This window comes from Maylandia zebra, linkage group LG12 (genome assembly GCF_041146795.1).
Source record: "Maylandia zebra isolate NMK-2024a linkage group LG12, Mzebra_GT3a, whole genome shotgun sequence".
NCBI classification, from domain to species: Eukaryota; Metazoa; Chordata; class Actinopteri; order Cichliformes; family Cichlidae; genus Maylandia; species Maylandia zebra.
Window position 1 is genome coordinate 29,360,976 of NC_135178.1, and position 15,175 is coordinate 29,376,150.

General features: G+C 39.2%; 3 protein-coding genes and 1 long non-coding RNA gene across 5 annotated transcripts in view; 2 read left to right on the plus strand and 2 right to left on the minus strand.

Annotated features, from left to right (window-relative positions):
• LOC143421509 (uncharacterized) overlaps positions 1 to 2,065 on the plus strand; it is a 29,395-nt gene extending 27,330 nt beyond the window's left edge. For both annotated transcript variants that reach the window (XR_013101179.1, XR_013101180.1), the window contains one exon: positions 1,702 to 2,065. This is a non-coding gene — a long non-coding RNA (uncharacterized LOC143421509). The remainder of the gene's footprint in view (positions 1 to 1,701) is intronic.
• On the minus strand, positions 91 to 8,715 carry LOC106677008 (cell division cycle protein 20 homolog B-like). Its single transcript, XM_014414667.2, has 7 exons — positions 8,420 to 8,715; positions 8,021 to 8,069; positions 3,625 to 3,841; positions 2,987 to 3,096; positions 2,376 to 2,427; positions 1,700 to 1,816; positions 91 to 877 (listed from the first exon to the last, which is right to left on the minus strand). Exons 2-7 carry the CDS (start codon positions 8,060 to 8,062, stop codon positions 780 to 782), a joined length of 636 nt encoding a protein of 211 aa, XP_014270153.1. The 5' UTR covers positions 8,063 to 8,069; positions 8,420 to 8,715; the 3' UTR covers positions 91 to 779.
• On the plus strand, positions 4,408 to 7,098 carry gpx8 (glutathione peroxidase 8 (putative)). Its single transcript, XM_004546949.3, has 3 exons — positions 4,408 to 4,818; positions 4,978 to 5,239; positions 6,474 to 7,098. Exons 1-3 carry the CDS (start codon positions 4,612 to 4,614, stop codon positions 6,635 to 6,637), a joined length of 633 nt encoding a protein of 210 aa, XP_004547006.1. The 5' UTR covers positions 4,408 to 4,611; the 3' UTR covers positions 6,638 to 7,098.
• A 2,806-nt stretch (positions 8,716 to 11,521) lies between the features above and the next one.
• On the minus strand, positions 11,522 to 14,188 carry mcidas (multiciliate differentiation and DNA synthesis associated cell cycle protein). The gene is made up of 7 exons (XM_012917998.2): positions 14,089 to 14,188; positions 13,935 to 14,007; positions 13,751 to 13,830; positions 13,206 to 13,260; positions 12,840 to 13,066; positions 12,344 to 12,454; positions 11,522 to 12,203 (listed from the first exon to the last, which is right to left on the minus strand). The coding sequence occupies exons 1-7, from the start codon at positions 14,170 to 14,172 to the stop codon at positions 11,760 to 11,762; spliced, it is 1,074 nt and encodes a 357-aa protein (XP_012773452.1). The 5' UTR covers positions 14,173 to 14,188; the 3' UTR covers positions 11,522 to 11,759.
• Between the last annotated feature and the right edge of the window lie 987 nt (positions 14,189 to 15,175).

Below are 15,175 nucleotides of genomic sequence, written 5' to 3' on the forward strand. Positions count from 1 at the left end.
AATGTTATAGCACATAGATGTACAACTTCTTTTTTTTTTTTTTTTTTTTTTTTTTTTTTTTCTTAACTTTTATTTAACTTTTTTTCCCCAACAAATATAAGACTGGTTCACATCCAAAATAATAACACTACACAGCACTAGAATATTACAACATTATGTCCATAACTGTTGTCCTCTAGGATCCAGTTTATAGGTTACTCCCAGTGCTTCCAGTGGTCTCTTCCATTTGTAAACAAAAATTCGGGAGCTCCCATCAATATAATGTCCCAGCCTGATCAGAGTCATAACTTCAATGATGAGCGACTTCCATAGAGAAATGGAGGGAGGCTCAGCCCCCACCCATCTCAACATAATGCTTTTCCTGGCCAACATTAACAGTGACTGAATTACATGCTCATGTTGTACCAGTGAGACAGGAATATATCCCAATATACACATTAATGGGTTTTCTGTCACCTGATGACCAATGGCTGTACTAATATTGGCGCAGACCTCTTTCCAAAATGACTGAATAATAGCACATTCCCACAAGCAGTGGAATCTAGTGCCCACTCTGACCTTACACTTGAGACAGTTTGGAGATATTCCCATATTATACTTACTATAAATATATGGAGAAATATACACATTGTGCAAAATTTTGTACTGCAGTTCTTTAAATCGGTTACAAACAGAGATTTTGGATGGAAGGAGCAAGATTTTGTCCCATGCCTGTATATCTATTTCACATTTAAGCAGCGTCCCCCAAGATTTTCTCAACCATGCCAGTTTATCCTCGATTAGGGCATAAATCGAGTTTCTGAATTCCAAATGTAAACTGAAGAGCCGAGTCCTAATGCAACCATGCCACTACAGCTGCAGTCGAGAAGGTTAGTGTCTGAAATGACAAAGTTGCAAAAACAAAGGACTACAGAGGACTATATCGTAGGCATAAATTATTGATGAACAGGATGAGCCTTAATTATAAACATTTTTTTTTTTTTTTTGTTAAATCTGTTATATCCACCAAAGTGTTTTCAGTAAGTATTTTTCAGAAAAAAAAAACAAGTAGCAGATGTTCCAGGTTGTATTTTTGTTGCCCATATGGCTATGCTATTTAAAATAATGAAATTTCACCAGCACACCCCAACACAACCACCATCATTCGTCAAACATGATGGAAATGTTATAGCACGTAGATGTACAACTTCTTAATGGCCCAATACTGATAGAAGAAGACGTGTCACCTGATCCTAATCCAGAACAGCATGCTTATCAGTTTTAAATGCAAATAAGCCCACAAATAAGCACCAACCAACAGTGGTGAAGTAAAGGCCCAGCAGAGCATCTCAAGGGAGGAAGCACCACCTTTAATCATGTCCATGCATTCTAGACTTCAGGCAGAATTAATGCAATGCAAAGGATTATTAGTTTGTTCAATTACTTCTGACCCTTTAAAAATTAGATTATTTATAACAGTGACTATAATTCCTAAACAGCTAATGCAAAGCATTATTAACCCCAATGAATTTAAGCTGAAAACTACATTTCAGCCACATTTGGATTGTTTTACAGTCTACTGTGGTGTCTGTGAAGGTTCTCAGTCACCCAGGTCATTGTAGTCTAAGGAGCTTGGAAAGAAACATCTACTGTGGTGGTGGTGTACAGAAGCAAAAAAACAGTATTTGTAAAAGTCATTTAGGGCTTCATTTTCTCTTACAGTAATCATTCAGCAGTGATGGTGCACCCAACTTAACCACTGACTTCCCGTGCAGGCTCAGAGTGGCTTTGTTCAGAGTGGCAAATGGCTGAAGATCATATTTTCTTTCATCATAACCTTCAATGATAAAAATATAATTTAAAAGATATTGTTACAAAACATACATTGTACATCTGCTGTTAATCCATTAATTTTCAAACACTTTCTTTGGTGTGTCGTGTTTTTGACATGAATCAATAGTTGCAGCAAGCATCCACATTGATGTGCATTAAGCACTCGTTGCATTAAACTAGAACGTGTTGAAACTAGTGATGACTGCTAAAGTGCCTAAATGTGAATAAAGTGTCAAGAGAATTTAACACGTGATTTCTTTCAAACTTTTCTTCCTTATTGCTATTCCAGATGTTATCTTTGTTGTCTTTGTACGCTACCAAATTTCTCCAGACTTCAAAAACTGGTGTGCAGTCTGATAAAGTAAACCTATAATTACATCATCCAGCATTCAAAAAACAAAGCGGAAAAAAAACTGCAGCGTGATCAAAGTATGTATTTGGGTTCCCCAGTATGACATCATGTAGTATCAGTCCAGAGATCATTCACACAATCATTCATACACAGCAAAATCTCCAGTGTTAAATTAACACTGGAGATTTTGCTGTGTAGAAACATGATCTACCTGAGCGATTGAGATTTTCAGGTTCTTGAACTGCAGGTCTCCATACCCATCGCTGTAAAACAAAACCAAAAAAGGGAAAAGAATTATTACTATTCAGGTTTCAAAAATATCTAAAATTAGCATATCATTGAAAGTTAGCATTAGCAATATATGCAGATTTACTTTTTTATATGCTTTATACATCGATCTGTTGCAGGGCCATAACACAAGACAAGAAAAAGTATTCACAGTTAAAATCAATTCAGAATAACCAATCACCCACTGCATGTCTTTGGACTTCACAGAGAAAGGCCCCAGACTCTACATAAACCCAGGACCTTCATCCTGTGAGGCAGATGAGCTAGCCACCACACCACCATCTCTGATAGGATAATAACATTTTATTATTCTTATATCAAACTGATTGTGTTCTTTTATTTTATTTCACTTCGAGCAACTTTTGGAAACCACACACATACAAAACTCTCTGACTTTTTTCACTTTTAAATGAAAACTTCTATGTTCGTGTATGAGACGATGACTTGCAGAAATCAGTTTAGCATCCCCCTCAAACTACTGCATCACAACCACACACAGACACAAACGAGGAAGTGCAGCTTCCTTAAACAAACCTCTTGTGGGGCATTTTCTGCAGCAGGCCGTGTCTTTGCAGCGATCGTGCACTCTGTGTTCACCAACTTAACAGACTCAGAGTGAGACGAGCCTCCCACCAGTGCTGCCTCTGGTGAAATCAAATGACATCATAGAAAACGTCCAACAGCTCTCAGGTAAAAATGTACTGTGTCAGTATGATGATACACCTGGTGAAGATTAAAAAGAATGAATGTTGTTTCTAGATATGGGCCTAGGGGAGTGCATGCCCGTGCATTTTAAAATCAGCAGTGTCATATAAGAACAGTGTTACCCAGCTGAATCATAAATATGCTGTTCAAGTGCAACACCAACAGCTTGGGTACAGTCCCCAGTGGTGACTAGGGTCTTCATGTGGCAGGATAAAGTTGGTTGGAGTTTTTTAAACCAAAATATTTATCCAAATTACACAAACATTGTTGCATTTTTATGACATACACATTATGCTTTAAATCCTGAATCAGTCGTTTTTCCCCTCTTCTAAAAATCAGTCGTTTAAAACCTGACTTCGGGTAATTTTTGAGTTTAATCACACTTTTAATGACCTAACTTATGTGAATATGCCTGGCATCAGTATTGCATTATTATTATTACTGAACTTCTGTGTGTTGTTTAATACCTTGGATTTTTCCTGGTAGGACTCCCTGTCCCGGTTCATGCTTTCTCGGTGGAGAATCGAGCTCCAGCCTCTGACAGATGGTATCAAACTCGAAGCTTGGCTCACACTGCCGCCCAGGGGCCAGTGGGGTACTTGCAACAGGGCTTTCTCTGCAGCGCCTCTGGATGATCCGCCTCCTGAAGCATTTGTATGTGACTTCATGGGCCTCGTATTGTCCCTGAGCAGACAAATAACAATTGTTTTTTTTAATACCATCTCAAAATAAGGTTATTTAAAATGTACTAAACAGTAACTTTATATCATTAGAAACTAATCTATTAAGAGCCTAACTTCCTCTTAATTTTTTGAAACCTTTCATAGCAGATGAAGATTCTGTAGTTATTTAAATGCTTTACAGTGATTACTGAGGAAACCACTGGAAAGTTTGGTTAAGTGTTTGCTGAGGTTCCTCTAGTGCTAATAATCTGCACTGAGCATTCAGGCATGTTTATTATTGTTATGATTATGATGATGATGATGATGATGATATTATTATTATTATTAATAATAATAATAATAATAATAATAATAATAATAATAATAATAATAATAAGTTCCCGATTTCTGTTTTTAATGTTTTCCAACATTAAAAACAAGTGATATAGACATCAGTCTCAATATTAATTCCGTCTTATGCTTTTTATATTGAACACACCTAACAAAACTAAAACATAAGGCATTGTTTGTTTTGTTTTGTTTTGTTTTTAAAAAAAATATTTTCAGCTGACCCTGTAGTCGGCCTATATAGGATTCTGTAGTGTAGCTGAAAGTCGAGTATTTACATGTAAAGTTCACTTATTATTAGTTTTATTTTGCTGCTGAGTTTCCGGTATAGTCGCTTTCACCGTTTCTCCGTCCAGCTTAACGCGACTATTTCCTCTGATCCGCCCCAGAACTTCTGGAAGGAGAGCCCCAGTTCAAGCTACGGTTTGCTCTTTCCCCTCCAAGATGGAGGCTTTGGGAGGTTATCCTACCAGGTCCTCCAACCCAAAAGCGAAAAAGTTAACTGTGCTGTTGAGCATGACGGTGGGTGTGGGGTGTTTATTTCTTCTGCAGACCCAGCTGGTGAAACCCAGAAAACCGAAGGATTTTTATTCTTTCGAGGTGAAGGACGCGAAGGGCAGGACGATTTCTCTGGAGAAGTACCGAGGAAAAGTATGTCCACATCATCAGCCGTCGTTTCAGACTGAGAATAAACCCGTTTAACTGTTTAACTTTCCCCGTGTCAGTTTAGACTTGATTTATTTGCAGAGTGCGTATTTTTAAGAGCTTTTTAAAATAACTGTGCACTGCTCCTAATCCCCTCTTTTGCAGGCGTCCTTAGTTGTAAACGTGGCGAGTTACTGCCAGCAGACGGAGGCGAACTACAAGTCTCTACAGGAGCTCCACCGGGAGCTGGGCACCTCTCACTTCAACGTCCTGGCCTTTCCCTGCGGACAGTTCGGGGATACGGAGACCGGAACCAGCCGGGACATCGAGGCTTTCGCCAAGTCAGCCTACGGTGTTACCTTTCCTTTCTTCAGCAAGATCAAAATAATGGGATCAGAGGCTGACCCTGCTTTCAAATTCCTCACAGGTTGGGAGAAAGACTTTTAACGAATATCATGACTGTGGGATCACTGAGTGAGATCACAGAAACGCTGATTACATATTTATACCTGCTCCAAGTGCAGGATGTATTTAATGATGGAAGGAAGTCAAATTTGGAGCTGTCGCCAAACCTCAAATACTTAACAATTGGTCTCACCTGTATTCCAGGTACAAGTGTTGATAGTCTAAAACCAAACAAGATTAGGCAAAGCCTACTTTTACTTCATCTGAGAGGAAAATAATCTGTTACTGTTGTAAAATGTGGAGCTGAACGTAAAGTTTTGTATTTTTCAATCACCCCAGGGTAATTTAATGAGTTTTTATGAACATGATGCACCTGAAAGAAGACCTGCAGAACAAGTCTATGAACTCCAGAGGTAACTGGAATATAAAGTATGGTTCTGATCTATTCTGTGATTACAAGACTTGATGGTATAAAATTTAATCAATTCAGTGTCATATCTGCTAAGTAGCAACTTCATTTATGTTTGTAAAGCAGCAGAACTGACATTCTGCTCCATGCATTAGAATCTGGTTTTATTAATTAGCTGTATTTTTACAGTTACAGTTAATATTATTAATATACAGTAACACAACAGTCGTGGTGAGCTATAATGATTAGCAGTAGCCAAGGGGAATTTATCATTTGAATTAATGCTATTACAGCATATGAACATAAGTATGCACATTTGAGTTTTTTAGTATTAGGTTTTCACTTGATTTTCAGTTACAACACATACATTTTTCACTGCACTATCAAATTATATAATATTGAAATGATACTATAGGCTTGTGTAGGTATTTTCTTTTATTCTTATTTTATTTATTTAATATAATTTTTTTTATGCATGTATTATTTTGATTTGATAGTGTCCACTTCTGTTAGGAAGTAACTTTTTCTGTCGTCGTGGTACTCTGCTATTAAGTTATTAAATTAAGGCATTTGGTATTTTAGCATCCTGTAATCTACCTAACTGTCAGTGTTTTTAAGCATATTTTAGACCCTGATGTGTCTGTCTCTGTTTTATCCTGGTTTTACCTTTGAGGAACATTTTTTTGTCTTCAGTGTGTAATAGTTTGTTTCACTATATGGAAACTGAATTACTTGTTGCTGCCCATCTTGGGCAAACAACTTTAAAGATTGCTTAAAAATAAGATAAATTAAAAAGAAAGAAAAGTAGCATTAACGACTGTTCTGCGACATCTTGTTTGTTTTTCAGATTCTGTGAAGAAAATTCCAAAGTGGAACTTCTGGAAGTTTCTGGTGAACCCAGAAGGGAAGGTGGTTCGATTCTGGCGAACAGACGAGCCCATGGAAAGCATCAGAGAAGAGGTCACAGCGATGGTGCGGGAAATCATCCTAAAGAAACGAGTGGAGCTATGATGGCCCCTAGTGATCGGTACTGGACATAGCACTGCTTTATGTCTGTGTTTCCTGAGCTGTGGCAGCCAGGAAGGACTGAACTGTTGACAGCGAGTGTTGCTTGGAGAGGGTTGTCATTCCAGAAAGATGCAAGATGAAAATATCAGGCAATCACCGTGATGCAATGCAAGTCAGAGTGTGTGTGCGTGTGTGTAAATGAGTGTATGTGGGGGTGTTTATCCTGTGGTCAGTGATGAGCATTTCTTAAAATGACCACTGCTGCAGCTGCAGTGGTTATTTAGCTTTTCAGTTGTTGGCATTTTGAAATGTTCAGCTTTCCTTCTTTTCATCTCTCCAGTGTTTACATTAAAATCTTTTTTAAGAGGAAGCAAATTAATTGAGCCTGATTTGACTGATTTGAGCCCAGCAAACTGTGCAGCATCTATCAAACAATAAAAAGCTCTCATAAGTATTTGTTTTAACTAATGACTTTAAGATTTTTCATTTAGATGTCCTGTGTTGTGGGTATTAAGCGTCTTTCTTAACTGAATAATTAAATCACATTACAAATTACCTGCTAATGTTAATGCATTGATATTAAGGCCATCTCCTTAAATATGGTGCTGTAGTTGATTTTTCTGAATATTTATGGCTATGAGAAAATAATATAAAATAGACAATAGAATCAATGAATCGCATCTTAGTACTGATTGCAGTGAAGGGTGACTACAGACATCACTGTTGGTGTGGATTAAATGGACAGTTGGAGGGCAGCAGCAGGTGAGCTGGCACAGGAAGAAACTACCAGCTAACAAGACACTGCCTTCCAGCCACCCACAATTCAACTTCACCTTCTGTCCTTATAATAAAAAAAATGATATTTTCTTTGCAGAGTTTGCAAACATTTAAAAGTCATATTGAATGGCTTTTGAGCCATTAGTGTGACCCACAGTGAAATGTAACTGTTAAAGTAGCAGAGCAGTGTGAGCTGGCTGAAGAAACGTCAGCTAACATTACACTGCCACCCAACCAGTCACAACACATCTGTCCATGTAAATGCAAATGCGTGGATTTGACTGCTGTACCGACGTCCAGCTGCTCATTTATCAGTATGCAAAATGTAGAATTGTCTCCCAGCTTTACTCTCGGCTGACTTCTTATTATATACTATAATATAATAAGAAGCGGGTTACGTGGCAGTGTCGGCAAACATGTTTCAGGTGAGTTGACAGTAGCAGTGAGGAGTGCAGCTGACAGCTGTCAGTCAAATAGCACAGCCAGCAGCAGTACACTGCCGCACTGACACTGCAAGATCAGCAGAAAGAGGAAGGAGGCACCCAACAAATGAAGCGGGAACATTTCTGATTATTTTAATGCCAGTTTCACTTTAGTTCCCCCTCTTACCTTGAAGGGAAAGTGCCGCTTTCCTGTAAAATCTCGCAACATCCTCCTCCTGATCATAAAAACAAAAACACCACAAGCTCAGCTCATCATCACGTGAAACTAGTTTCTAACATCTTAGTCTGTGCTTTCAAAGAGTTATTCACCAAGGTGAGGACTATTTCAAGTATGCTGCAATTAATATAAATGACTGTGTGTTTTGGGTTTTTGTTTGTTTTTTCTACACCACTATACGTAGCACATGCTGTGGTTAGAAGAACCCAAATAGGAAGAGTCCCTGTGTTTAGTGTTTGAGTTGCCTGGTAGCAGCAACAGCAACCGATCCTAAGTAACATATAACATGTCTTGACTGCTCTACTGAGGCTATTTTAATTGCCCGCAACTATGTTATAACTTACTTACCCATCTGCGTGAATCTTCACTCCAGCGTTTCAGGCGCATCTTCCATTTCCTTCATTTAAGCATGCCCCAGTCCCCACTATCTCAGTCCTCCCTATCTCAGCCCAAGTGAGGACACTGACCGGTCATGCCTGGTGCACCTGTTGTCTCCTCTCCTATATACTCTCACTGGGCGGACGCCGGAGCGGGAAGCAAAGTCCTCTGCTGTGCTATTGGCAGTTAGGTCCATTTCCCCCCTGTTTTTAATTAAGCGGCCTATAGACTCGCTCCTATTCAGGGATTCCCTTCGCGTCCTGGTTTCTAATGGAAACAAACAGACAAAGAAAGAAAAAGAAAAGAACAACGCGGTAATGTTATAAAGGTGGAGGTGGCTGCGTGTTATCAGTTGATGTCCTAACTTAGACAAGGACAAACTACTTCACCTTTATTTCTTTAGGGTGGTGTCAGTTTGCACACTTAATCACATGGTTTACAGATGCAGGCTTATATTCAGCTTGTTATGTCGCTGAAGAAAGCATAATTTTAAATATAAAGGCTAATGATGATTATCGGCTAGTTACATTAGGAAAGAGGTAGGATCGTGCAGATTGGCACCTTTAAAGCACACGAAAATTTATTGTAAGTAAATCATAAATTACAAATCCTGAAAACATGCCAAAACGAGAACTGAGACCGAATAGCCTTAAATATTTAGCATGTTAAGAAATACAATTATTATTATTTATATATTTATTTATTGCTAAATTGTAGGCCTAATAAGTTGTTTTAGATGTTTGGAAGTGAATTCAAACATCAGCAAATTTTGACAACACATACTAATAAACACTCCGCAAACTGCAGATTTTACTGATTGGATTTAATGCGTTGTCATAAACCTGTAACAGCTCCTCTGGTGGGCAATCAGTGGCCGTGTTTTGCGGGTAAAGGCCCTGTATCCGCGGGCCACACCGTTTAATGAGGAGCTGCTCTGGCGCTAAGTGGGCCGAACGGCGCGAGAGCACGCACGTTCTTGCCACCTGCCACTTCCATATGCTCTCGCACCTCGAGTGCGAGCCCGGGACAGTGCGCCAGGTGCTCCATCGGGCTGTCATAGAGTCCAAATGATAGACATAAAAGGTTAAGCTCTCAAGATAACCCACAGTAACCTTTAATTTATCATCACGCCCAACAGAAACAACAACAACAACAAACGGCTCAGTGTTTGTTATTTTTACTTTTAACCTGGAAAATTCACAAATCTGTGGCAGAGCAAACAAAATTACCACATAGCACTATAATCTAAATCCATCCAGTTCTCATTCATAAAATAAAAATGGTTAAACTAGTTTGGTTTTGTTTTTTTCATCAGTATAAAATGTATCAAATTTAAACAGCCGGCATTTTCATGTAATATTGTATTTAGCCAGTTCATTTAAGTTTTTTAAATGAGTTAAATGTGAATTAGCTTTCATTTGCCCAGAACCTTACACGTCTGTATCCCACCACAGGAACAATACGTATTTTTCCCGCTGGACTCCGTCGGGCTTGCAGCCTCTCTCCAGGTTTGAGTTTAGTCACCTTAGAAACGCATTGTGTCTGTATTTTCCTTTCTCCTCCCGCATTGTTCCCCGCAGTTTGGCGGTAGCTTAACAGGTCAAAAGTGTCACAGCCAGCTTATACAATGCTTTGCCCTGTGCCATGCTCTCACCAGCGGTGCTGATCAGATACAAAAGCATTTGTTTGCTGTAAAAGTGGCTCAAGGCCCGGCTGGATGTCGAGCTCAGCACACGTGCAGATGTTTTCTATAATAAAGTGGCTGAAATTTGACATTAAGCATCAGATTGTGGCCAAGGTTGACCAGAATGTAACAAGGGAAGTAGGATGGTTTAACTAGATAATTATTATTGGGCTATCTGCATCTATTTAGAAGCAGCTGGACAGGTCAGATGTAAGAATCTGCCACACCTCACTCTCCTCATCATTAAGTTTCTTCTTGAAAGTTAAACACCACATTTCTTTTGCAATGACTAAATTGATTTAAAAAGTTTCTCTGTAATGCAAAGCCAGTATAAAGCTGGATTTAAAAAAAAACATCAGTCAAGTGGTCTTTAAGTATAAATTTGCTATGAGTTATTTATCGGTTAAATGCACCTCAACTTCCCTTGGTGGTGTAACTTTCCATGGTCTTTAAATAAATAGTCAGGCCTGTGTTAATCAGTTCTCCATCTCACTATCAGGTTTTTCTTATCTGCACTCGCTGTGTTAAATGCGGTGTTCATGACAGCAGGAGTGTCAGTACTGTAAACTGTCCCCAGTCAAGGGTCTGAACTGTTGCCTTCACTGCTGTAAAACAAACAGGCCCTGGTTGTGGAAGTTTAGACAGGTGCCTGACCTGAGATTGTCCAAATGTCTTGTGTACCAGCCAGGTTCTTACAGCTAAAGATTTCAACAGTGAGGTGGAAGAAAGATTTTCAAAGGTAACATCCTCTTTAGATAAGTTAATCTCTTCTTCTTGGTTTAATTTCTTTTTTGTTTTGTTTTTGCCTGGTTTATGGTGGTTTGGGTTTGTTTTTTGTGTGTTAAATCCGATTTTCTGTTTGTTTGCTTTTTTAGATAGATGACACAGCTAAAGTCTTTCCCTCAGGGTATACTGTTTATACAACTATTGTGTTAGCAGTCAGCTTCATAAGAGTGATAAGTCAGGAAATACAGCCCCCAAAAAAGAGAGAATCTGTTTACATTTCCAAAAAGGATATAAACAAGGATGTTGGCTGCACTACATCAATGCTCTGTCCACTCTTTCAGGCCACACAGTCACTCAGACAGAGACAAAGCCCCTGCTTCTTAAAGCAGGTCATAGGGTTACATTTGTTTCACTGCTCAAACAAGGAAAGTTCACAGTTTATTTCCATTTGCCTAATTATCACCTAAGCTCCCTTATCATCTTAAAAAAAAAAAAAAAAAACTTGAGTCAGCTACATGAAAATGTACACATTGTTTTACAGTTTTAAAAACATTTTTATTTCCAAATATGTAAAATCACTGGCATTTTCCAGGACAACAAATATATAGCGAGATGCAAACATAAACAAATATTAAACTATGTAAACCAAAACGCAATGTAAACAACAGCTTGGGCAGTTTAATTTCCTTTGTTAAGCACCTCTTCTCTGAATGATTAGCTTTCAAGCTACCTGAGGAAGACATCACTGAATCACTTACAGATATCACTATAGATTATAAGTTAAGCATTAACAGTTGCAGCCCACACATACACTTCTGTCCACCCAACAGAATTAGGGCATCTGCATATGACTAATCAGAGCCACATAACAACTCCAGCTTTATTTGCTGATCTCTCATTTCAGCTTTGTTTGGGAACCCAGCGAAAGCGGTATCCTCCTTGCTGAGTCCTTGAGGTAAAGGCATGTCCGTGAGGAAAGACCTGAGTTCTTATAGTGCTGTGTTCTCTGACAGAGGTCCTAAAAGATGAGACACTCTCTCCAGCTTCTGCTGCATCCACAGTCATGTTGCTGTCTTTAGCTATGGATGTCTGCAGGCCTGAGAATGCACCATACATGGATATTGTCTTTGATTCCTGTTGCAGCCTTGTTTCTGTAGAGCTGCTGTGAAGTACAGCATTGCAGCGTGTGCTAATATCCCTCAACATGTCCTCCACTGAGTCAGAGGATTCAGTTTCATATCCTTCATCCAGTCGCTGGCGCTTACAAGGACTCAGTGAGGTTTTGTCACCACCATAAGGCATTACTGGTTCTTTTACATTTGAGTCTCTGACTGTCATCAATTTCTGAAAGAAAATGATCCAAATTAAAGACTAAAAAGTTTAAAGATTAAAAAGTTTGAAACACAATTTATGACAATACAACCAAGAGGTTACATCATATACATGATAAATACTGATTTGACTTCTCACAGTTCTGAACTTACTTCAAGCACAGAGGCTAGGTGCTTTGCTCGATTAGCCAGCTGCCTGAGGTGAACGTTTCTTTCTTCAAGAGAATCAATCTCATCTTGTTGACTTTGGAGGGACTCATGGAGCTGCAAGCACACAAAGCAAAATATTTTCTGTGATGTGTTCATCTTTAATAATTATTTTATTTTTTAATGTTGGCATAACTAAGTTTGTGTTTAGATGTGGACAAACAGTTATTTCAAATGCACGTGTAATTTACCTATACGTGTAGGTTTTCCACAAAATCTCCATTGTATACCTTTTAAACCAAACGGGGTTCTGATCAGGATAAGGTCTTGGATGTTATAGCAGGTAAATAGGTTTATATAACTAAATAATTAATATAATTATAATTTTTAACAATTATAATTTCACAATTTAGATCCATTATAGTCCAAATTACATCAAACTTCGTATCACCATTTACGGTACATCATTTACATTGTGCAGTAATGCTCCATAAGACCTTACCTGTTTGTTGACTGCTATGCTATGTCCCAGTGCCTTTCCATGACACTCTGCTATCCCTTTCCAGGAATCTCCATCCTGGGCAGGTGGGTTGCCTGTTTCTGCAGATGAGTTAACCAGACTGTCTTCTGGTGAAAGGTTGTGCTGAGGGGTGAGGGGAGGTATAACATATCCTTGATAAGGTACCAGCTCAGCTGAAGACAAACTGCTCTCCAGGGTTGTAGGCGAAGCTGACAGAGAAGACAAGAACCCAAGGACTTAGCCAACGTGATTTTGGAGGTGCACGATTTTAACTGTATTCATGTCAATATAAAAGTAACAATAGCGATGAGCAGCACCCCAGCGGTGTGGAAGGTTTAGTTTTCTCACCTGCCATGAAATCCAGCCCATATTCTCCAAAATCCTGGTCATTTGCATCCAATTCCTGTGTGGAAATAAAAATGACGATCAGCATTTATCAGTATTTCATATAAACAATTCGATTTAAAATAACGAAAAAGAAAAACGAAAAGGTGCATAGCAGTTTTACCTGGAAATCCCACCAGGAAAAATCAGGGCAATACGATGTTAAAGCAGAAAATGTATTAGTTGACATTTCAGTCAATATGTTTTCGTGTTGTCGCGTTATGAGCTTACGCTTGTCTGTGTCAGCTCGTGGAAAAAGACTGGACCATTTTCTAGCGTGTGTGTCATGAGTTAAGTACAATGACATTCGTGTAGGATTCCAGCACATCGTGTCAAACATTAACAGAGTGATCCAGACCTGCAGCTCTGCTCACCATCCTACATCTCCATCCGTCGGAAAGGGGTTGATTTACATGGCTACGTTTAAGATATGCCATTTACGTGGAGATGTGACAAAAACTGATGTCCATTTTTTAAAAGAACATTGGTCTTCGGTGTTTTTTTCTCACCTGACAGCCGAAGGAGTCTCTCTCCTGTCTCATAGAGGGCACACCCTCTTCCAAATCATCCCATGCAATTGTTGAGAAAGCTGCGACAGAAGAAAACAGTGGGACCCCTGAATGCATTTATGAGCTCAAAGTGACTTAAAGGCACTAATCCTGAAATTCACCCATTGTGTCAGGTTGAGCTTACCTTGTTCGATGATACATGGAAACTCAACATACACAGTGACGGGACTGCTGCTTCTTGGCACAAACACTTTATCCTGTGGGTAGAAAACACTATAAAAGTCTTTCCCACTGCACAAAGAAGCTCTGTGTTTTGTGAAAAGACAAATATTTCAAACCGTTTTGTTTGTGACAGCGTTCGTCCATTTTTGCCTCACTTGGTTGGGACAAATACCATCAAACGTTTTTCCGTCTCTTTGCATCTCGATGAGCTAAGCTCCGTCTGCAGAACTAGGAGGGCATGATTTGATTTAGAGCTGATATACTCGACGTTCTCCCGGTCTGCGTTTCTTCATGCCGCGGTTTCACACTTTCAACCCAATCAAATGCACCTATTTGGTCTCCAGGGAGTAACAGCGTCCTCGGAGATTAAACGGGTGCAGACTAACGGTTTTCTGAAGTGTAACAGTGGTGCCGCGCGTAACGGCGCCATTAGGCTACAGCAGGTGTTCCTTGCCTCAGACCTGCTTTCCTTGAGCATTCAGCTAGTCCCTGTGCCAGATGCTGGCTATGGTTTCTTTTGGACATACTGAAATGTTTAGAAAAATGCCTTAGGCTCTTGTATTGTATGGCGTACATAAACAACAGATGTTGTGCAAGCTGAGCGTCACAAAATAAAGTCGCCAAAATATCTTATTTTATAATTATATATCGTAATAATTATTACATATTTTATGTATTTATTAATAAATCCTCATCAATTTATTTAATAGCATGTTTGCGACCATAACAGTCAGTGCGTAATTTCCATCTTACTGTGCGTAAAATATCTAATTAGCTTAGGTACAATCCTTCTGCTACAGTTAAAGAGCAGGGGAAAAGGAAAAGGGCAATTACAGCCGACAGCTCAGTAAACAGTCGTGACAAATGCCTCTATTAGTAAACAAACAAGAGTACCCTTAACGCTGAATACACCTGTGTGGTCGACACTGTGTCAGCAGGTCGAGCTGCCACGCGTAATGGATTATCAGATAAAGCCCCTCGATTGACCAAACTGGGATGGCACAATTTGGTTTCACATAATATAGCCAAGGGTAAACAAAAAACGAGGGTAAACGGACTTCCAGACAAACAAGCACAATAGCCCGTGTTGGAGAGCCACAAGAGTCAGTACATTGAAGAAAGTAATGTTACACACAAGGTCTTATCCTCACATTTACAGCACTTTCATGGTCGTGTGTGTTTCTGTGTGTGTGTGTGTGTGTG

What these genes read in the sequence shown, in the direction of transcription:
- gpx8 (XM_004546949.3), top strand. Translation starts at nt 4,612, where the DNA reads ATGGAGGCTTTGGGAGGTTATCCTACCAGGTCCTCCAACCCAAAAGCG. An exon ending in TGGAGAAGTACCGAGGAAAA is followed by an intron (nt 4,819 to 4,977) that starts GTATGTCCACAT and finishes CCTCTTTTGCAG; the next exon opens with GCGTCCTTAGTTGTAAACGT. An exon ending in TGCTTTCAAATTCCTCACAG is followed by an intron (nt 5,240 to 6,473) that starts GTTGGGAGAAAG and finishes TTTGTTTTTCAG; the next exon opens with ATTCTGTGAAGAAAATTCCA.
- LOC106677008 (XM_014414667.2), bottom strand. Translation starts at nt 8,062, where the DNA reads ATGTTGCGAGATTTTACAGGAAAGCGGCACTTTCCCTTCAAG. An exon ending in AGCGGCACTTTCCCTTCAAG is followed by an intron (nt 3,842 to 8,020) that starts GTAAGAGGGGGA and finishes TTGTCTGCTCAG; the next exon opens with GGACAATACGAGGCCCATGA. An exon ending in ATCACTGCTGAATGATTACT is followed by an intron (nt 878 to 1,699) that starts GTAAGAGAAAAT and finishes TTGTCATTTCAG; the next exon opens with ACACTAACCTTCTCGACTGC.
- mcidas (XM_012917998.2), bottom strand. Translation starts at nt 14,172, where the DNA reads ATGCAAAGAGACGGAAAAACGTTTGATGGTATTTGTCCCAACCAAGTG. An exon ending in ACGCTGTCACAAACAAAACG is followed by an intron (nt 14,008 to 14,088) that starts GTTTGAAATATT and finishes TTCTACCCACAG; the next exon opens with GATAAAGTGTTTGTGCCAAG. An exon ending in GCATAGCAGTCAACAAACAG is followed by an intron (nt 12,455 to 12,839) that starts GTAAGGTCTTAT and finishes GTGTGCTTGCAG; the next exon opens with CTCCATGAGTCCCTCCAAAG.